This window comes from Drosophila teissieri, chromosome 3R (assembly GCF_016746235.2).
Source record: "Drosophila teissieri strain GT53w chromosome 3R, Prin_Dtei_1.1, whole genome shotgun sequence".
NCBI lineage: Eukaryota > Metazoa > Arthropoda > Insecta > Diptera > Drosophilidae > Drosophila > Drosophila teissieri.
In genome coordinates this window covers 30,590,201-30,611,408 of record NC_053032.1, presented here as the reverse complement: position 1 = coordinate 30,611,408, position 21,208 = coordinate 30,590,201, and the positions used below count along the sequence as shown (strand labels likewise).

General features: G+C 46.9%; 4 protein-coding genes across 9 annotated transcripts; 2 read left to right on the top strand and 2 right to left on the bottom strand.

The window, feature by feature from the left end:
- Nucleotides 1–20: 20 nt before the first annotated feature.
- Nucleotides 21–1,874, bottom strand: LOC122621634 (prolyl 4-hydroxylase subunit alpha-2). Its single transcript, XM_043799564.1, has 7 exons — nucleotides 1,693–1,874; nucleotides 1,339–1,632; nucleotides 1,085–1,284; nucleotides 484–1,031; nucleotides 372–428; nucleotides 171–312; nucleotides 21–113 (listed from the first exon to the last, which is right to left on the bottom strand). Exons 1-7 carry the CDS (start codon nucleotides 1,860–1,862, stop codon nucleotides 79–81), a joined length of 1,446 nt encoding a protein of 481 aa, XP_043655499.1. The 5' UTR covers nucleotides 1,863–1,874; the 3' UTR covers nucleotides 21–78.
- A 1,306-nt stretch (nucleotides 1,875–3,180) lies between these two features.
- Nucleotides 3,181–11,863, top strand: LOC122621637 (phosphoribosyl pyrophosphate synthase-associated protein 2). Of its 6 annotated transcripts, none has more exons than XM_043799573.1 (7): nucleotides 3,181–3,301; nucleotides 9,210–9,446; nucleotides 9,508–9,796; nucleotides 9,852–10,018; nucleotides 10,989–11,133; nucleotides 11,200–11,346; nucleotides 11,411–11,863. In XM_043799573.1, exons 2-7 carry the CDS (start codon nucleotides 9,250–9,252, stop codon nucleotides 11,567–11,569), a joined length of 1,104 nt encoding a protein of 367 aa, XP_043655508.1. In that variant the 5' UTR covers nucleotides 3,181–3,301; nucleotides 9,210–9,249; the 3' UTR covers nucleotides 11,570–11,863. The 6 variants fall into 6 exon arrangements, with proteins under 6 accessions (XP_043655508.1, XP_043655506.1, XP_043655505.1 ...); XM_043799571.1 differs by having other exon boundaries at nucleotides 3,211–3,519; nucleotides 11,022–11,133; XM_043799570.1 differs by having other exon boundaries at nucleotides 3,211–3,519; nucleotides 11,019–11,133.
- Nucleotides 5,285–8,592, bottom strand: LOC122621626 (cytosolic carboxypeptidase 6). Its single transcript, XM_043799553.1, is given in 5 exon segments — nucleotides 5,285–6,064; nucleotides 6,129–6,461; nucleotides 6,464–6,875; nucleotides 6,929–7,494; nucleotides 7,656–8,592. Coding segments are annotated over 5 exon segments (1,965 nt in total). The 5' UTR covers nucleotides 7,717–8,592; the 3' UTR covers nucleotides 5,285–5,471.
- Nucleotides 11,864–17,881: 6,018 nt separating the features above from the next.
- On the top strand, nucleotides 17,882–21,162 carry LOC122620305 (sodium-independent sulfate anion transporter). Its single transcript, XM_043797700.1, has 4 exons — nucleotides 17,882–19,163; nucleotides 19,693–19,995; nucleotides 20,063–20,208; nucleotides 20,392–21,162. The coding sequence occupies exons 1-4, from the start codon at nucleotides 18,032–18,034 to the stop codon at nucleotides 20,725–20,727; spliced, it is 1,917 nt and encodes a 638-aa protein (XP_043653635.1). The 5' UTR covers nucleotides 17,882–18,031; the 3' UTR covers nucleotides 20,728–21,162.
- Nucleotides 21,163–21,208: the final 46 nt, after the last annotated feature.

Here is a 21,208-nt window from a genome sequence, read left to right as displayed (position 1 = left end):
TTAAGGTATAACCATTCTCATTAAAAAAGTGTAGAAGTAAACTTTATTTAATGTCTTTGGCTGTGATATAAACAACTCTTACTCCTCCTTTTTCATAATAAACTTGATCAAGACTGAAAAGAGAGATAGGAAGTATGAGCTTATATTAGCTACGAATCTATTTTTCATACCTAATCCAGTGCCCTCGATGATGGGACAAATGGTGGTGGCGTGCTCGTTATTCTCAAAGGATATCAACACGTTGCCCCTCTTGGGTTGAACAAGGATATCTTCTGACATGGTAAAGGCCCCGCCCAAAGTCACATCTTTCAGCTGGAACATGGATGGAAAAGTGGAGGATCGGCAGATGCATAAATTTGTACACCACTCACGAATATTATCACTTTGGCCTCCACATCCTCGAAATTCATACGATTTAGCTTTGGAAACTGAAAGCAGAGAAGAAAGTACTCAGTAAAGGTTTATGCTTTTTCATTTTCCTACCTTTGTGGAGTTTCTGAACAGCTGGAACGGCTCAAAAGGAGTCAACTGAGCGTACTCGACTATGTGGGATGTCTCCCAAGTCTTCTCCACTCCTGCCATGTCCAAAATGCGCTCATTGATGCGCTTCAGCACAGGACTATGTCCATCGGAGATGGAACACCCAGTAATTCCCTGCTTAAGCTCAAAGCGATCATTGGGTGGACACCGTTCGTAGGCGTTCTCCACATGCCTGATTTCCTGTTCGTAGATGCCTCCTGGATAAAGGATAATGAAGGGGTCCCGTTGGAGATCCTCAATTCTAAGGGGAGCGTAGACTAGGAACGGATGCACCCAGTCATTAAGCTCGCAAGTCAGGCGACTCTGAAGCCGCAGAACTTCGCCTCGACAATATTTTTCCACATCTGTGGCTGTCGGCTCAGGATCTAGTATGGCTTCCATGGGATCCCTCAGGCTGAACAGCTCCATCTGACCCGCCTCCTTCATGAGATGCACGTTCTGGGAATTCAATCGAAGTGCTGATTCGTAGGCGTCATAAGCGGACTCTCGATCTGCCGAAGAAATTGGTGTTAATACTGGGTATCCTGGAGTACGGGAATCTCACTCAGTTTATGCAGAGTCCTGCCCAGATCTCGATAGACCTGCCAGCGTGGTGCTCCCAGAAGATCGTACAAATCTCTGTGCCGCGAGAGCGTGTAGTTGTGGGCAGCCACCTGTAGCCACTTGGCTGCACCCAGATAGTCCTGCTCCTCGTAGAGCTCCAGTCCCAAGTGATAGCAGTCCAAAGGAGACAGATGCAGGGAACTGGTGGACATAAACAAAATCACTAAAGTTAAATCACTAATATACCCTGCCCACCTGTTTAGTTCATTTTTGGCCACCAGATCAGCGGGTTCGTAGCCGTAGAACTGCGTCAAGCTATGCACATCCCTGGCCGCCTTCCTGAAGGCTTCCTTGTGCGGAAGATGAGGCAGTAGGCGCTCCAGCTTCTCCACCGCCTCGGGTGCCACCGGATCCTCCATGTAGATTTGCCAGCCGACCCAATCCTGGTGCATGTGTCTGATCAAGCGGAAGGAATTCAGGGGATTGGAGAGGTACTTCTCAGGATCCAAATTGGCCTCTTCTACATCGTCGATGTAATCTTCCAAATAACTAGGCACCATGTTAGTATACTACTCAATTGGTACGATTAGGAAAGGTTTTCAAACGCACTTGTTTATGAGGCTGATCTTCTCCTCCAGCTTTTCGGCATAGTCGCGCAAATTCTGCAGGAGATCGCGCTCCAGATTCAGCATTTCCCCCACTCGCTTCTCATCTAAGGCCTTCAAACAGGAGCAGCCAAGGATCAGAAGTGGAATCACACGGCAAAATGACACAGCCATGACGAGGTTGTGTGTCGGGGTAAACTGATATTCAAGAAGCAGAACACATAGTCAGAAATGTAATGCATTCGCCTCAGATAAATATCCCTGACTAAATGGTTGCCTCCCTATAATGCGGCAAATCAAATCCATAAAGTCGAGTGGCACCATTAATTCAACATACAATTCAAATTAATCATAGATTCACCTTCTTTTACAAGATTTAACCGAAAACAAAACAGTAAGCAGATACTTTTTGTCGCAGTGTACTTTACTTAGCAAGTACATCTACCAACCTAGAATTGGATTAAGCGGAGTTTTCCACCCAAGCAGTGCTGCCAGAAGGTGGGCTACTATCGAAATAGTTGTCGTTTTTTGCACATCGCTGAATTCCAGGATATAAACAATCCATCTGAGTGTGTTTTTGTTTACCCGTTTTACTAATATCGTTTTCTAGTATACATCAGCCTTAATTACAATTTATTTTCGGCACGATGACGTCGTCCTTATGTCGGGTCTGCATGGCTCCTTTCGAAAATAAAAGCCTCACTAACATTTTTGAAGATGCACAAGGACTTTCCATCGCCTTCATGATCTCCGAGTGCACCGGCTACAAAGTTGAGCCAGGGGACAGATTTTCTGAATACACTTGCACTAACTGCCAAAAGGATGCGCGAAATGCCTTTGAGATAAAGCAAATGTACGAGCAGAGCCATCAGTTCTTCAGTTGGTTGAAAACGAATTCTCGAAATAAAAAGCGACGCGGGAAGAAGAAAGAGTGCGGCGATCAAGTGAAGATTCTGAGGATAAAAAACAAAATAGGAGATAATGTAGACGTGTCAGTAGATACAGAAATAAAAAACCGAACCACAGAGAAGCATCGCAACAAGAGCCCCCAAACTGCGAACTCCTTTACTCAATTGAAGCAGCTTAAGGAGGCGAAGCCTCATTGCCCGAAAACCTACCTAAAAAAAGAGCTCCTTGAGGAGCACCTACAAACCCACACAGAAGGACGACGCTTCCAGTGTTCCCACTGCACAAAACGCTTCGCAAAGCGGTCCACTCTAAATCGGCACCTGGTAACCCACACTGGAGAACGACCCTACCACTGTTCCCACTGCTCATCCAGCTTCACCCAGTCCGCTAGTCTTATGCGACACATAAAAATCCACACAGGATAGTTCTACTAACAGGTCAAAGCTATGAAAAGCTTTTGTTTGCATTGCCTTACGTATTTAAGTAAATAAAATGTAATTATACTTTTTAAGCGCATATTTGAATAAACTGAATTCTCACTATCGAACTGCTCGTGAGGCCATCCCTATTCTCACAGTTGACAATCGATATACGGTGTCATCGATTCATCAGCTGTTCGAATAAATTGCTAGGATTTTGTTCCAGTTTTTGGCTGAGTTTTCGGAAGCGTGCGAATAAAGTATAGCGGTGTCGTGGAAAAAAGAGTAATTATTGAATAACGATTATTAATAGCTAATGTACTTGGCCAGTGTGCAGTTGTGTCTGTCTGCATAAAAGCCTACTTTCTACCGCCGGTTAACACTGTTAAAAAAAGGATATAGATCTAGGAAAGAAAGAAGAGAAAACTTGAATATAAATCAATAATCGTCGAGTCCATAAAGTTAAATCTTCGAAAAGTCAACATGCTGCTGCAGCGGAACAAGTAAAACTTTAAAGCGGCTATTTTCTCGCTTTTTCTATGATTTCTGTGTGTTCCATGTATAATTTAATTAGTGTCCCGCTGTTTGCGTGTGTTCCTCCCACCCTTCATCACATTTTCCCTGTTCTAATCCGTTTTCCCTGTTCTATTCCTATTCCAGTGCCAGCGAAGATTATAGCCAGGTTTTCAATTACATGTTCTGTTTGTCTAACCAAATTTTATCAATTGCGTGTTGGTGCTAATAAGAGCAAAATCCCCACCTCCTTTTGCTTTTTACTTCTTTTGTACTGGAATTTGTGTTTGCATTTTATTTTTAGCCCGCTTTCGTTGTTGTTATTGCGTTCTCGTTTTTGTTACTTCATCGCCGTGTGCCTCTCCGTCTTTGTTTTGCTCTCCTCTTTCGGTGGCAACGCTCTCTCTTTCGCGCTAAAGAGAGTGGTACACTGCACAAAATGCCTTCGTCTGGTTTGGTTAACAAAGATATTAAATCATTTTTACTTACAGGCATTATTAATATATTTTTAAGATTTAAATTTAAATAAGAATCTAAATAATTGTAATTATTATTACACATTTGTTCGGTTGCAATCGGTTTTTGTTTTTTAGTGATTCTCTCTCTCGAAAAGCTAAGAGAGTAGGAGAAACTCTCATTTGCACTTTGTTGTGCTCCGCATGTTCCAATGCTCACTTTTTAACACCTCCACTGACATAAAACCTAATTCGGAAAAAGATTCAACCATTAAAACATAATAAAAAACCTAATTGGCCAATAAATGACTAAATAACTTGTAATTTGTTCAGTTTCTCGCTGGATTCCACTCAAAACGGCAACAGCTGTTTGCCACCACCATTACCTCACTCCAGCGATCTGGCAACGCCGCGCAGCCCTCGCTTTTGCGCTCCACTGTGTCCACAGTCATTCGCTTTTATTTATACGAAAAAGAAGTGTAAGAAAGCGACGTCTGCCTGCCTTTTTTTTATTGATTTCATTCCTAGTCCGGATCCAATTCCGTGTTAATTGAAAACGTTAATCAGTCGTCCGCGAGTTGTGCTCTTATCAACACTTTTCGCGCGTGTTTTCCTGCGTGAGTGAGAGTAGTCTGTACATACACTGCATTCCCATATCCCTGAGAGGTTATAGCAATATCGTGTTTGATAAAAGATAAGATAGAAGTGACAGCTAATCCGTCTAATTACTGATGAGCGATGTTTAGGACCATTTTACCCACACTCACGTGCGCTGCGAGTGAAATTGACGCCCACTCAGTTACTACTGGTCTTTGTTCGCCGTAAATTACTGTAAATAACCGCATCTAGATGGTGTGATAGAAGCTCACATGTCGCCAATTGAGTGAACTGCCTTTTATTTTGTACTTTCTGGTGGCGAGCCAAATTAAGAGCACCAAACAACAACAATGCAGTGCTGGGGCGATAAGCCAACCCACTCGAAATGCCACTCAATTGCGCGACTTGTTGCCCTTCGCTCTTCCGAGTGGAAAGAGGTCGCATAACTGTTTGTTTAGAAGAAGGACGAAAGAGAAGGGGTGGAGCACCCCATTATGATTGAAGTTATAATCCCGATACTTAGTCTTTATATCTATGGAAATTCTAGATCCATGAGGATGCTTCTAATGCTGTTCTACCCCCAACTAACATAAATCTAATAATTATCAGAAACAATCGACCTACTTGTTCAGCATTACTTCTTTGATAATACAAACGTTTACAATAGCAACGAAATAGCTGAATATTAATTTCTTGATATTTATTAACACTTCGACTATAATTAAAAGTAAAAGTTAAACATTTTGGAATTCATAGTTTCAACCTTTTATTTAGAAAAACAAGCAAGAAGCGTAGAAAAGACGTGATCTTGATTATACCTAAAACAACTGCTCACTTCCCTCGGATCCCCAACGTCCAAGGTCACCCTGTTCCACGCCATATCACCGATCCTATCTCCTGTCTGCGGCGTCGAAGCTGTTGGACTTCAGCTTGAGGCTTCCCCTGGTCAGTTGATTCAGGTCGATGATGGACAGATATGGTTTGGGCGGCACATTCACGGGCAGGGGAACCTCGATGGTGACCGCTGCCGACCGCTTGCCCTTGGAGCCACCCACTGCTCCGCCGTGGTCGCTGCCCGTTTTCAGGGCTCCCAGTGCGAAGGGGGAGTACTGATCGTGGCCGGGGTGTGCGGAGCAACTGGCTGTGGCAGCTCGCCGGTAGTTTCGGTAGCCACTGAAGCAACTGCTTCCTGGGGCCAGGGGACGGACGGGCGAGAATCCGCCCTCGTCCGAGGATCCGCCTCCGCCGCCCGAGTCGTAGCATATGCTCAGGTTGGTGTAGGCAATCGGGGCGTGGCAACGAGGCGTCTTGGGACGGGGCTTCACCTCGTAGCGGGTTTTCGAGCGGGATCGGGAGTGGTGGGCGTGGCGGTTTCGCCCTCGCCTCTTGCTCCTCACCTCGGTCACAATCGGCATGGGCAGGATGTTGATGAAGCGGTAGTACTGCAGCAGAGTCCTGGCCAGATTCCTGCCCACGCGGTAATCTGGCGGAAGAAGATACCAACTAGTTGGGAACTCGATTAACTTAGCTAGCAGGAATATACTCACAGCCATCTTCGTTGTACAGGGAGATGGTCTTGCCATCCTTGAGGTAGTGACCGGCCATGGAGACCTCCAGTGTGTAGGCATTCACCGTGTCGCTGAGTCTCTCGCAGCTGAATCTCCGCATGCTGCCCGCCTTTCGTTCGTCCGCATTGAACATCGTGTGATCCGCCACGTAGTCCTGGGCGTTGCTGGCGAAGAGTCGCGGGAATACCAGGTGCCTTTCGTACCTATAGACATCCTCGTAGGTGTTCCCGTAGATGAAGCAGCCGTGCATGCTGCTATTCGCATGCAGATCGATCACAAAGTCTATCTGATAGGTCTGCAACGATACTTCATTATAATGCCTACTTAATCAGTTGCGAACTTTCTGCTCACATCGGAATTGTCCAACTCCTTCAGCATGCCCTTCACCGCGTGCAATTCTGGCTGCGTGAACTCGGATCCTATGTGCCAGTTGCGATTCATGTCCTGCCCCATCAGGTTGCAGCGATTGTTGCCCAGAAACACGCCATCCGGATTCACCATGGGCACGATTTTGAAGACAAAGTTATCCCGCAAGACGGCGGCGATGGGGTGATTCCCAACGAGAAACTCGATGAGACCCTGGCACACATGGGAAGCTGGAGCCTCGCTGGAGTGCGTCCTGCAGAGCACTACAATCACCCGGATGAAGCTGCGATCCAAGCGGTTGGTTGTGCGCTGTTTGGCTGTCACGTGGTCGATGGTCAGCAGGTCCACATTGCGATTTTGCTTAGAACGAAAGTCTTAGCTAGAGCTTTAAGCAGGACATTCAGATGACTCACCAGCGACTTGACAAGCACACAGCGGGTGAACCGCTTGTCCGATCCTTGCCTGGCATCAATCACATTCAGATAGGACTGCAAACGCGAGTAGCTATAAGGCCATGCCAAGGCGAACTGGTAGACATCCTCCTCCTTGTCGAAGATGAAGGCGAAGCTCAGGACGTAGTGACCCTGGTGCATGGCCGATCGATAGAAGAACACCTGTCGCTTGGACAGCCTCTGCCACTTGGGTCGACTGGAACTCTTGACCAGGGGCGTCAGTCCCGAGGAGAAGAGATTCCTGCTCTTGCTGATGTTCACAATGTGGAAGAGCACTCGCTGATCCTGCTTCACGTTGTCCACGGTGAAGTTGAACCAGAAGCGAAAGCGCGGATTACATGTGTCCGGTCTGAGGAACAAATCGTACTCGAATTCGCCCACCAGCTCCGCTTTTCCCAGGTTTCCCGTTTCGAAGGCCGCATCAAAGCAGAGGTGACCCCGCTTGGCTTTGCCACTTTGACCCGGCGGACGGATGATAACGCGGGAAACGTTGCCCAGACCGCCTTCTCCATCGCTGTCTTCGCTATCTGTGAAAGAATGGTCATTAGATGTCTAAAGACTTCCTAATCCTAACTTAGAAACTGGTTAATAGGAACCAAAACCTTTGCTTCAACTATGCCAATATTCTTCTTGTTCTGCGTACATAAGTACATTTCTAATCTGCTAAAGATCATATCAATTGTAGTACCATCTGATCCACGCTCGTACATGCTCGTATGCTGGAGTGGATCGCAGGCTATTCCCAACATGATGACTCTGTTCCGCGGATGCGTCTTTCTCTGGCAAAAATCTAGGTTCTTCTAATGCAACCAAGCCCAGCCGCGTGAAGTGCAGTGGCCCTAATCCCTCGAGGCTTTGGCCTCTGCCCGGCCTGTCATAACTTTCTTGGCCCAATGAGCCTCCTCCTCCTCCTCCTCCTAATGCCACCCGGCTGCTATCTTTGAATCAAGGCATCCTCATCCCGCCGTTGCTTTCCTTGTGCCACATATGCGTGCCGCAAGTTTCCATTGCAATCGCTGCACCTGCCAACGCCTTTTGGCTTGCGCCTCGAGCAACTCAAGTCGTCAAATGTCTAAAATTGAATAGTCGCCTCGCGGTTGCGTCGGCCCCCAATCCCCAAACCCCAAACTCAAACCAAAACCAAAGCAATCCTGAGTTGAAAGCCGGAGGTGAATGTCTCGAGGCTTGAAAGGTCTTTAAATAGCTTCATTTATACCCTAACCGTGGGTGTTGTACCTTCTGCTAGAGATGCGGAATGGGAATAGAATATATATTACGTATAGAGTGTACTACAATAAGGTTGACATCAATATACCACATTTCTGGTGGCTATAATTGTTCATAGTTAACTATTCACATATTTCACTGGTATGTTTTTTTCTAATCACATCTCCATAAACTGCAGTGTATTTTTGGATTGATTTCATGGGGGATTCCCCTAAAGTTCTTATTGCAGGCATTTATGACCATTTCGCTTACCTGAGTCGCCCATTCCGCCGCCTCAACCCATCCACTCCCCTTTTCCTCGGGGCTCCGCTCCTTGGGCAGGATCAAAAATAGAAATTCAATTAGCCAACGCCTCCTGGCCTTTCACTTTTCTCGAGTGGAGCTCCGAAGACGGTGAAGTCGCGTGCGAAGTCTGGGCGCTGGAGGTCGATCTCTATCTGCTAATCCCGGGCAGCTCCTGGTCGCTCCTCGCCGCTTCCTCCGCACCGCACCGCACAGACGACTGCCTTGGAATCGGGAATTCGGATTCCAACCGTGCGGATTCCGGAACCGTGATTCGCATGTTGGCACTTTGACGTTGCCACGCCACTCACGTGTGTCGCCTCTCTGTTTGGTCGATAATTCGCAGTAGTTTCCGGCTAGGGGCTTCGGTTCGCCTGTGGTTTTGGCATTCTCCGCAGCCAGAGAGCAGTTTCCAGAACTGGGCAACCGAGAGGAGTGGCAGGACTAATTGCGTTCAGGCCAAAGCCGAGGGCTATTCAGTTCACTGGGGCTAATCGATACGCTGGGCGTACATCGCAACGTGGGAGCCGTAACGACTGCGTGTGTGTTACTTTAACGATTATGCCACCGAATGAACCCCGCAACACCCCATTAGCTTAAGCAATAACCTCAAAAGACAAGGCAGCATGTCCAAACGCAGGTAGCTTTCCCCTAACCCCAGTTATTGTTTCGTTATGGTTTTGTTTTGCGCACTTTGACAGTAACCCGTACTAATCCCTTGAACTCCCTGCAGATTAGGCAGCGTACGGCCACCAAAGCGTTGCAGGAGCGACATGGACAACACCTCCACCTCGGACATTGTCATCATCAATGGCAACTCGCATCCGGATCTGGCCAACATGGTGGCCGAGCGTATGGGCATCAAGAACGGGGGCTGCTCCGTGTTCCACAAGTCCAACAGGGAGACTATCGTCGAGATCAGTGATTCCGTTCGAGGCAAGGACATCTACATCATCCAAACGGGCACCAAGTAAGTAGTTTACTGCTGACACTCATCTGTATATACTAAATATATCTGCTTAACCCCGAAGGGATGCCAACAACAACATCATGGAGCTGCTGATCATGGCCTACGCCTGCAAGACTTCCTCGGCTCGCTCGATCGTGGGAGTGATTCCATACTTGCCCTATTCCAAGCAGTGCAAGATGCGCAAGCGCGGCTGCATCGTGTCCAAGCTGCTGGCCAAGATGATGTGCACCTCTGGCCTTACGCACATCATCACTATGGATCTGCACCAGAAGGAAATCCAGGGCTTCTTCGACATACCCGTGGACAATCTGAGGGCGTCGCCCTTTCTGCTCCAATACATTCAGGAGAGCGTGGGTAGTCTGCCATCTAAGCGAGGACTGAAACTAAATGTATTACTTCTTGTAGATTCCTGATTATAGAAACTCGGTGATTGTAGCTCGCAATCCGGGCGTGGCCAAGAAGGCCAACTCCTACGCCGAGCGACTGCGTCTTGGCCTGGCCGTCATCCATGGCGAGCAGAAGGAAACGGATGCCGATGAGGTCGACGGTCGCTACTCCCCTCCACCGACCAGGTGAGCTGCATTTCCTCAGTCTTGTCAGTGGCCTTGAACCTCTCTGTTTAAGTTATTTCGCTGCGAGGTTCCTGTTTGATTTGTTAGCTGATTTATTATGATTTGCTGTTAGCTTTCTGATTAGTGTTTGTGTTTCTGAAGCTTTATTCTGCAACTGAAGCGCGACTCACCTCGAAACAAGATAATTTCACTATCTTTTTGTCGAATATAAAACACTCGAGTATCCACCATCCACTCTCTTTTTAATTTTTCACAAACAATATAGTTTTTAAGCATTCTTTTTGAATAAATTCGTTTTTTAATGCACGTTCTCACAAAAGCACCATTGCAATATCATACATTTTGAGCTTCTGTCAGTGGCTTCTGTTCGTACTTCACAGCCAAGGCAGACACTTTTTAGTAGATTTTTTAACTACCTGCTAGATCCTATAAAACCGCTTTGAATTGTTTTCTTCTTTTGCGTTTTGCGTTTTGGAATTGTTATTGTTTTAATTTAACGCTCCGCGTATGCCACTAAATCCTCGACACTTATTGGTGGGCATATGGAGCAGTTCTCTTGTCCAAATTTAAAATCCAGCAATCAGAAAAACAATCGAAATTTCTCTTTATTTGTGTTATGCAGTGCGTATAGCAATTTATTAGGAAATTCAGTTGAAATGTGCTTACCAGCGACGCCTAGGTTCGTATTTTTAACTATTGTTTAATTTCAGTTTAATTATATTCTTTAACCGACTGTCATTTGTATTTTTCCCCCAAACCATGCCACTCCACCAACTCCCAACCCACCCTCATGATTCTTTTCTTTTTTGGTTTCGAATACGAATGCGATTCGACCAAACAATGCAATGCACCACCACCTCGACAAAAACCAACCCACAATGTACCACAATGAACCACAATGTACCACAATGCACCACATTGCACCACACGAACCGCAAACCACGTGATACTGCCCCACACTAACCACTAGAAACTCTACTCCACAACACGCCCCAACCAGCAGCGCCCGCCAGCGAACCACCTCGGTGTCGGTGGGTGTTCCGGAGCACATTGTCAAGGTCAAGCCACCGCTGACCATTGTGGGAGACGTCAGTGGACGCATCGCCATCATGGTGGTGAGTAATCTGTGGCTGGATCCCAAGGCTTTCTCAGAAGTAAACTTTAAATGTATTTGTTTTCAGGATGACCTGATTGACGATGTGCAAGCCTTCGTGGCCGCCGCTGAGATGCTGAAGGAGAACGGTGCCTGCAAGATATACGTGCTGGCCACGCATGGTCTGCTTAGCTCGGATGCACCGCGCCAGCTGGATGAGTCGCCCATCGATGAGGTAGGTCTCGGCGTTAATTGCCACGATTATGCCTTGTAATATTATTAAATATCCCACTCGACAGATCGTTGTAACCAATACCATTCCACACGAGATCCAAAAGCTGCAGTGCCATAAGATCAAGACGATCGACATCTCCATTCTGATCGCTGAGGCCATTCGCCGCATCCACAACAAGGAGTCCATGTCCTATCTGTTCCGCAACGTAACGCTGGAGGACTAGGGCACCCACCCACTCATACAACCACTCACAAGTCACAGAAATAGTGTTGGAATCGACCCGTTTTGGGTAGTTTTTCGTTTGTTTATCGCTTTTAGACATCAATTCAACGTGCGCCCAGCGTACGTTTGCTCAAATAAAATTGATTGATCCCCGATAATGTAGCACACTTTTAGGCCTCACATATACTCCACACTGTCCTACATGTTGTGCGTTCATCTACGGCTAACCACTTCCGTCTAGTTCTTAAGTCAAAGATCCCACAACTTTGTCCAAATAAAAGCCAATTGTAAACAAGTGTGGAAAGTTTGGGGCATCATAAAGACGTCAACGGGCACTTGACGCTTGTCGAAATTTATGGCACTCATCGAGTGGAAACCTCATAATTGGGTAGCCCAATCCAAGCCATAAATCATCGTAGACGGTCATAATCTGCAGGGCGATTGCAGCCGCTTTGCATTCAGCCTGCCCAGCAAATAAAGCACCAGACAGATGTCTTCATCGCTGTTATTTAGCAAATATTTACAGAATTACGGATTGTTACGGAAACGAGTGCAGGCAGCGGCGATAAGATAGTGCATCGCATCTCCGCGCAGTTGGTCGTGACAAAAAACCGGAGAATCCCGCCGCGGCAGGTGGTTCATGCATAAATCATGGTCCATAAATCAGCCATCAAATGTGTCATACCCCTTCTTACGGGCCCTCGAAGTCGGTGAATTTGCATTGCTAAACGCCGGACGAATGGATGACTGAAGAATGCGGTTCCAGTTCCAGCAGTGACGAGATCGGATGGAATCGGATTGGACTCACACAGCCAATATTTGGGCCAGCCCAATGGCGCATATTTGCGAGGTCTCTGCCTAGGCCAAGTGCGATAAACTCCGCGCTGTTTGCCCGCCAGAAAGCCAAACAGAAATCTTCAGCGTGACACTTGCTGCCTTTTTATCGCAGGCGGAATAGAAACAAAAACACCGTAAAAAGCAGCGCCCCAGCTAATCCCACAAATCTCCGTGCTCGGGCACCTGTTGGATTTGAATTGAATAGAGTGGCATGAAATGCAAATCAAACCCTGGCGCACATCGATGGGGTAACTCGTTCCCATTTGAATTCCCAGGGCCCAGAGCCCAAGCACCAGTACCAGTACTGCGAGTCACGTGAAGCAGCCGCATTGCGCATACGCCATGTTAGCCCTGTTTGCTTTGCTCTGGCGTGCATTGAACCGACTTCCGCGAGGGGCCTACACCTATGCCACCTAGCCTGGCACATTAATGGGCCATCACATCACTTTACCTTTAATAGGGCCCGTCGGCTAATTTGTTTTATCATTTCCCTCGCAGCATTCCAATTGCAATGTCAATTGTCAATTGTTTGGGCCCGACAACTGTTGACTCTGTTTGTTGTTTCCGCTTTTGTTGCTCTGCTTGACTTTTTGTTTATCACTCCGAAATTGATTTGTTAATTTGCCCTGTTGCCCGGCTTGTTGGCAAAACATTAGCACGACACTTTGGGCCCATAAATTGATTGGCCCAGTGGTTAGCACCTGTCAATTAACTAAAATATAATGGCCATAATCTCCTTTGCACGCTCCCGTGCACCCGAGTGGGTGTTTCGCCCATTATGATTATTGGCCGGCCGCGGGGGAAATGATATCTGCCAAATATTCCGATGATTTGCGTTTTGTCTGGCAGAACGAACCGTTTTGAACAAAGCCGCAAACTAGTCACACGACCTGGCCTTTCGAAATGACCACTTTGATGATTTGAATATGCTTTACATTTAAGCAGCGGCCGTTGGGGTAACTCTACCCATTTATTTCGACATCAGAAATCTCAGAAATCAGTTGTGGAATAAACCTATAGCTTACTTAATTATGTAGCTATTTACTTATGTAAATGTAGCAGGTTTCAGACTTCAGTTCTCATGGAGTGATAATCTTGTGCATATATTGGGTTTTCCATTCAGTTTACTCGCTTGATGTGATGTGCAAAGCTCACAGTCAAATATTTCTTATCGCAATCGAGTGCAATTCTGCAAACAATGTTACTGCAAATGTTATTGGTTTATTGGCATTCTTCGAACTTCGACAATGCCCATATTGATTTGCCATTCAGCCACTTTCCCCAACACATTTGAGTACCCCTGATGAGTGTGTGTTACGGATAAAAATATACGACTGCCAGATGTTTGTGTGCTTGTTTTTTGTGTTGGTACATATATACTATATCTACATTTTGTTTTCTTCTGGCTCGGTCATGTGACCAAATTAATTCAGTTTTGATGCCACTGCCAGTAATGCCGTGATAAAAAACTGGCTGCGTCTTTTCTTCCCACTCCCCAGATGTCTCACCGGATCAAAGCGGTTCGGATCACGTGAGTAGATGGAGCCAACTCGTTGTGGCGGGGATTCCTGCTGGCGAGGATAATCCCCCCATCCTCGGCCGTCATCCCACCGGGTCCGTGACATGGTTTCCGCCAAACTCTTCAGAAGCTGCCAGGCTGTGGGGCTGACCTCAGACTGCATCGTAAATTCAGGCTGGTCATGAATTTGGTTACCCGATCGACGGGTTTGAGTCACGTGAAGCCTTACATCGGGTACTTTACACGCCCCAATGCAGTGCGCTGCACGGGGGGAGGGGTGAAGACGTTTAGGGGGCGGGGCAGGTGGTGGGAGGTGGTGGATGATCGCCTTGCGTAATGCTGGGGATCTTATACAATTAACTGAATGCACAGTTAACAGTTTTATTTGAGCGGCAATTGTCATTCACTGCAATTGTTTGAGCTTAACTTTAACTTTGTTTACCCGCCTGCCAATGCAGTTCCAGATACAAAGATAGCGCTGCACAGAGAAAAAAACACCCTATTCCAGTGCTTAATTTATTCCAGACATTTTTATTTACATTAAGGGTGGTATTTAAAAAGGTTTATGGATGGCACGAGCGACAGGCTTACTAAACCAGTAGCAAATAGAAATAGAAATAGCGTTGGCTTTGTGTAGTTCATAGTCCGTTTTTCTCGGTGTACGAATACAGTTACCCTACGTGCTGTCCATGCCTGATTGTGGGACATGAGCAGTGCATACAAATGGACAAGCCTTTCCGGCATGTGACCCCAAGGAGAGATGATTTCCCCTTATCAAAATAGCCGCACACCTTGAGACTTTACTGGCCAGATAACTGCCGAAATCTGGCCATGCTCAAGGGCCGCCAAAATACATATACTGGTATATATACTGGTATATATTTAAATAATCTCACCTAAGTAGGCCGCCCACGCGCTCACAAGATTTATGCGGTCCAAAGACTCAAGAAGACACCTCAAGCTTCCAAATCTAGTTGCTTTTTGCGATGATAGAAGAGAAAACAAGTGGTAGACATCTCAACGATAAATGCACACACAATTATCCGCACGCCAGCTGAATTAAAGGCAAGAGCAAATTAAGTATACTCAAAATTATAATTGAATTGCTGGCGGGGTCCATTTAATTGTTGTCTACTGTGTGTGCCCGCCATTCCCCCCGGGGGTTCACGCTGCGTATGAGTAATGCAAATTGACCGCACAAGTGTTAAATGTCCAACTGCGACACATAATCGCCATCCAGTCTCCTAAACAAGTCAGCGACCTATAAATATTCATACGAGTGCCGCCAAAGTATCCCAGCAATGTCGATCGACCGGAGATCAATTGTTACGGAGATCGATACACAATTGTGGTCACAACAATAACTCAATACCTCACACATATCTGTGCCATCCAGTCTAGTCAGTTACAGAGTTCGCTTTCTTTTTTGCCTAGACTGGAATAATATATACTCATTAAGTTCTCAGTTTGATAGATAGCCTCTGTCAGTTCATTACAATCCATCTCTTCTTAATAGCCCACTTCTGAATTAATTTATTGTTAATAACTGAAGCCCAACAGCTGGTTACTTAATTTTTAATGATATTATGCCAATCGTCTTGGCAATGACGAAGCAAAATGTTGTGTAAAATAGATCAAATACATTGGGACTAAAACCGAATAAATAAAACATATATATATGGTATGTGGTGCTATTATTTCTCCCCGCATTGTGTAATGGGTGTTAAAAGGAGAACGGAACCTGACAGATGTCGCACCGGAAAAAAGAGAAGGTAAAAAAGGTTTTCCCCGTGGAAATCCCAGGAGAAGGGCATTCAACCTTCGGCCTTCAGGTCCGAGATATTTGATTTTCATCAGTCCGCTTGGATCGCAGCTTATACTTATTTGTATTTGATTCTGCGCCATCGATCATTTGCCAGACGCGTGTTAGCCATTTGGGAAAAAGACCGTGCTTGGAAGTGACTGGTGGCTGGTACTGTGATTAATCGCCGGCCAGGCCTAAAGCATCAATTTGGAGGGCTTCCAGAGTGACCCAGACCCAAAACCACACAGACAGCAGGTGGCATGCAGCCAGTGCGTGTCGTCGAGGAAAATCCCGATAAAAAATCCCCACCGATTGGAAATCCCCAAGTTTCGGATTCTGCAGAAAAACTCTTTGCATGCAAATGGCGTCGAAACCAGAAGAGCCAGACTGATAAAACCAGTCCGGAAACAAAGCTCTTTAAAGGGGCTTTCAACTATCCACGTTACACTTGTAATTACTAGATGACTTACGCGATCACAGCTGATGGACAGATTGACGGGCTAACCGGTTCGATGTGATGCCAAAAAAGCCAACATCGGAGTGGAACTCTCGAGTCCGGCGGATTCCGGCCATTATCTCGGCCGTATACTTGATTTACGGAGCGCACTCCTCAATCTGATTTATATGCGCAGCGTTTTAGCGGCTGATTGATTTCCCGTGTCGACAAACGATAGACGTCAGTAGCACGCGATTGCGGGGGCCATAAAGATGTAGGTGCTTATAATTTGGGCCAGCTTTTCGGGGCGAAAGTATAAAGCAGCGTAGAAATTTCAACCTCTATTGTCGCCTCGACCATAACTCATTCACGACGAGTGCAGCATTACCATTTTCCATTAATATTCATTCGATTTATTTACTTAGCTCGCAAATCCCGTGGGAAGATCTGGGCAGAGCAAAAACCTTTTAATCGTGGCCTCCATCGGTTAACCAGAAATCCAGGGTGTGAAAATCCGATCAATTAGCATGCAACAAAGCACATTTCTTGATTTCTAATGTTGCATTTGATTGTGATTCCCATGTTCGGTGTCAGCACGTGCGGAAAATTCACAGCAAAAGTCGTTGATTTTCCGATCTTGAGGGGAAGGTGACTGAGAAATACCCTCCACTTGTAGATTATGTACTACTACGCAGGAGAAAAATAAATATTTAGATTTTTAGAGAAAAGCGGGGTCATCATAACGATTTTATTGAGACTGAGATTTAGTATCAAAATATTATTTTCAATAGCTTCCATCCAAGGATTACCTCTAACTAAACAAACAGTCACTAAAAATTTTGATTTAACTTGCTTTCATTGGTATAGAAATTCCTGTAAGATAGATTAAAGTCGTGCAGCTACCCTGTAATTACATATTATAAATGGTTAATTGCTCAAGAAGCCCAATAAGATAACGGAGCAAATTGGCTGTAGATTACTACACTACCACTGTGGGAAATTTCCTAATTAAATTACATTTCAGTGCGAAAATAAAGATTGAAATCACAGTTAACCAGGTAAGAAAGTTACAGATAAAAGCTGAGCACGGACGAATTCCTATAATTAAACACATCAGAATATTCCTACGATGTTTGTTCATGACAAGTAAGCATATTTATTAGCTTGATGACAGTTTTTCCATATATTAACAATCAATAGTTGGAGTACCAGTGGTATCCGCCCACCAGGTTTGGTCTTACCCTTTGGAACTAGGCCTGTGCCATGTTCCTCCCACTCGGTGGCCAACCGATGGACTGCGTCATTTCCATTTCTTTGCGCTGCCACACGACGTGGTCGCGAAGATGAAAAGCCAAGATCCGAGCTGGGGATCACTGGAGACGGAGACAGAGACAGAGAGCCGGTTTCGATCGAGAGCGGGAGCTGGAGATGGAGAATTGGCCGCGAAGATTTCTCGGCTCTCAAGAGATGCGGAGGGGAGAGAGGGGGGTGCAGATAGCATAACGAAAGCCGGCGGATAGTCTCGAATGCGCTGCCAGCGATTCGCGAGCGATGCCTATTTACTATATAATCGGGTCCCAGCAGGCGGGCGGCTGTTAGTGCTGCTCTTTCCGCGGCTCCAAATCATTCCCGCAGTGGATGGCCCCGCGATCGGTTCGGTTCGTTTCGCTTCGGTCTTCGGTCTTTGGTCTTCCGTCTTTGGTATCAGATTAGATCAGATCAGGGTATCGGTTACCCGGAGAGTGTGTTCGCCGTTCGCCCAGTGAGAGTGCCATGAAGCCCTAGAAAATAAGGAAACCAAGTCCCCCACGAGAAAGCACTGATCCCACAAGTTCAGTATATACAGTTTAAAAAGCACTCTAACAACATGAGCCAAAGAGCTGACAGCGGTCACACGAACAGTGGCTTCAATGGCGGCTCCGAGGTGTCCTTGGACATACCCACCAACACCCTGTACCACACCTCGCGCGACTGCATTGTGCAGGAGGAGCAGGGTCCCACGGAGAGCTGCCTGGAGGGCACTCAGAGCTGCTGCTCCAGCCTCTGGTCCAACATCTTCAGGAAGAAAACGCTGTACAAGCGATTCCCCATCCTGGTGTGGCTGCCCCAGTACAAAAAGGATTACATTTTCGGTGATATAGTGGCGGGCATTTCGGTGGCCCTGACGGTGATTCCCCAGGCCTTGGCCTATGCCGGAATAGCAGGACTCGATCTGCAGTACGGCCTGTACGCCTGCTTCCTGGGCTGCTTCATATACATATTCATTGGGTCCAGCAAGGATGTGCCCATAGGACCGACGGCCATATCGGCGCTGCTGTCCTTTCAAATCGCTGGAGGCAGTTGGCAGATGGCCACCCTGCTCACCTTCCTCACGGGACTCATTGAGATCCTGATGGGTGTGTTCCGGCTGGGATTCCTCATCGATTTCGTTTCGGGTCCCGTGGGAGCAGGATTCACGAGTGCCGTGTCCTTGATCATCTTCAGCTCCCAGATGAAGGACTTCCTCGGCATCAAGACCAGCGGCAACACCTTCCTGCAAGTGTGGATTAGCATTGTGAACGACATACACAACATCAGCTGGCCGGACTTCATCTTGGGCATCGTCTGCATCACTCTGCTCCTGAGCCTGCGAGCCCTGGCCAGTTGTAGCTTGGGTCCCAAGGAGGGGAAGACCACCACCCAGAAGCTGCTGACCGGCATTTTCTGGACCATTGGAACTGCCCGAAATGCCCTGCTGGTCTGTGGCACTGCTGGCCTGGGCTACTGGTTCTTTGTCAACGGAAAGGAGAATCTCGTGAAGACAGTTGGCTTCGTGCCCAAGGGGCTGCCCTCCTTCCAGCCACCGCCCTTCCACATGGATGCCGTGGTCAACGAAACCACGGGAGAGGTCCTGCAGGAGGGCCAGAGCTTCTGGGACATGGTCAGCACCCTGGGATCTGGTCTCATTGTGGTTCCGCTGATTGCTCTTCTGGAAACTATGGCCGTGGTTCAGGCCTTCGGTGAGTTACCCGTTTACTTGTTATGCTCATTTTCATGAGGCTGATCTCGTTCTTCCCCGACAAGTTTGAGAATCTTAAAAATTCGAGTAGGAAATGAATCACCAGTAATTGGTTTTCATTAAAAGCGGATTGACGAAAGCAACGGGTTTTCAGTTATAAGTTATAACCCTGCGAGCGTGTGGTCAGAAATTAATTTGATTCACACGTTTGCACAATTCACGTGCTTCAAATTACCCTTTAATTGATTCTAAATTGGGGTGCCTGCTTAAGGAAAATTATAATTTATTAGTTCAGATCTTAACGATTATACTTAATAGATTGTAATGAGAGTCACACGCCTGCAATTAAAATGTATCATAATTGATATATTCATTTAGCTTGTGATCTATACTGCAAACTGGGTGTTTCGTCATTCCAGTTCGAGTCATTCCGTTAGTTGCCTTATTCCTTGGGGAAGAACATATAGTTTCCCTTTTGTATTTTATTCGACTGGAATATAATTTCCCCCTTGTGTTTTTTTCCCCTTTAGCTGATGGCAAGCCCACGGATGCCACGCAGGAGCTGATTGCCTCTGGGGTGTGCAACGTGGCCAACTCCTTTGTCCAGGGTCTGCGGAGCAATGGCGGCATCGCCAGGGGAGCCATCCTCAATGCCAGTGGGGTGAGGACCCAGCTGTCCAACCTGTACACCAGTGTGATCGTGATCATCGCCCTGCTCTACCTCACGCCCTGCTTCTACTACATTCCCAAGGCGGCTCTGGCCTCCATCATTATTGCGGCGGTTATTTTCATGGTCCAGTACCGAGTGATCAAGCCCATGTGGCACAGTAAAAGTGAGTAAAAAAGGTTTAGGCACACATAGAAGTTGGTTACCAAACATGTGCTTTGTTGCTGCCACAGAAACCGATCTCATTCCCGGCCTGGGCGCCTTCTTCGCCTGTCTGGTCCTGCCCCTGCAACTGGGCATCCTCGTGGGCATCGGCATCAATGTGGTCTTCATCCTCTACCAGGCAGCCAGGCCAAAGCTGAGCATCGAAACGCTGGCGGTGAGTCATCTCATTCTACAGCTAGAATAGCTTCAGTGGCTAAAAGTATGCTACAGAATCTTACTTGCTGGTAGAAGTTACTTCTTCCCAGTCATGTTAACTGATCATACTGCAGGAATTATTGAACCAGTAGTTATTATGCTAGTTGATATGCTATACTCATAGGCCTCCTTCACTTTATAGACAACCACTGGCCTGAAATACCTGATGCTCACCCCCGACCGCTGCCTCATCTTCCCCTCGATGGAGTTTGTGCGCAAGGTGATCAACAAGCAGGGTCAGAAGTCCACGCTGCCCGTGGTCATCGATTGCACCCACATCTATGGAGCGGACTTCACGGCCGCCAAGGTGATATCCACCATGGTGATGGACTTCAAGCTGCGGGAGCAGCCCCTGTTCTTCTACAACCTGCAGCCGCGAGTGGCGCAGGTCTTCGAGGGACTGAACAAGGATCTGGTGGTCATCTACGACATCAGCACGCTGCACGCCAAGCTGGCGGAGAAGTCGCCGCCGATCTGAGGGATCCACAGAAGTCCAAAGGGGGATCAACGCTGCAACCTCGTCATGCGATAGTCTTAGCCTAAGTCTAGTTGGTAGCTCAGTCTCAGTCTCAGCCTCTGTCTCTGTCTCTGTCTCAGTCTCTGTCCTAGACCTAGTACTAGCTTAGTCTTGCCGCCGAGGCCAGCGACTAAATCTAGATGTGGGCTGCCCACGCTCATCGCCTTAGTTGAAGGTACCATTACCATTCCACGGCTAGCCCAGCTCACCTTAATTAGCATTTAAGATGTGGCAATCTTCGCGGATTTCTGCACAATATTATTTATTTGGCCTCTAGCGAAACGCTGTGAATTCCAGAGTCTGGGCTCTCCTCCCACCCGCGATTTTGCCGCTGAACATAGTATTATTTTCGGGTAGATAACGAAGAGTGTTAGCATAAGTACTTTAATAAATCAAGTAAATATAAAATCATTAACTGGCGTTATGAGTTTCTTTTTGTGTG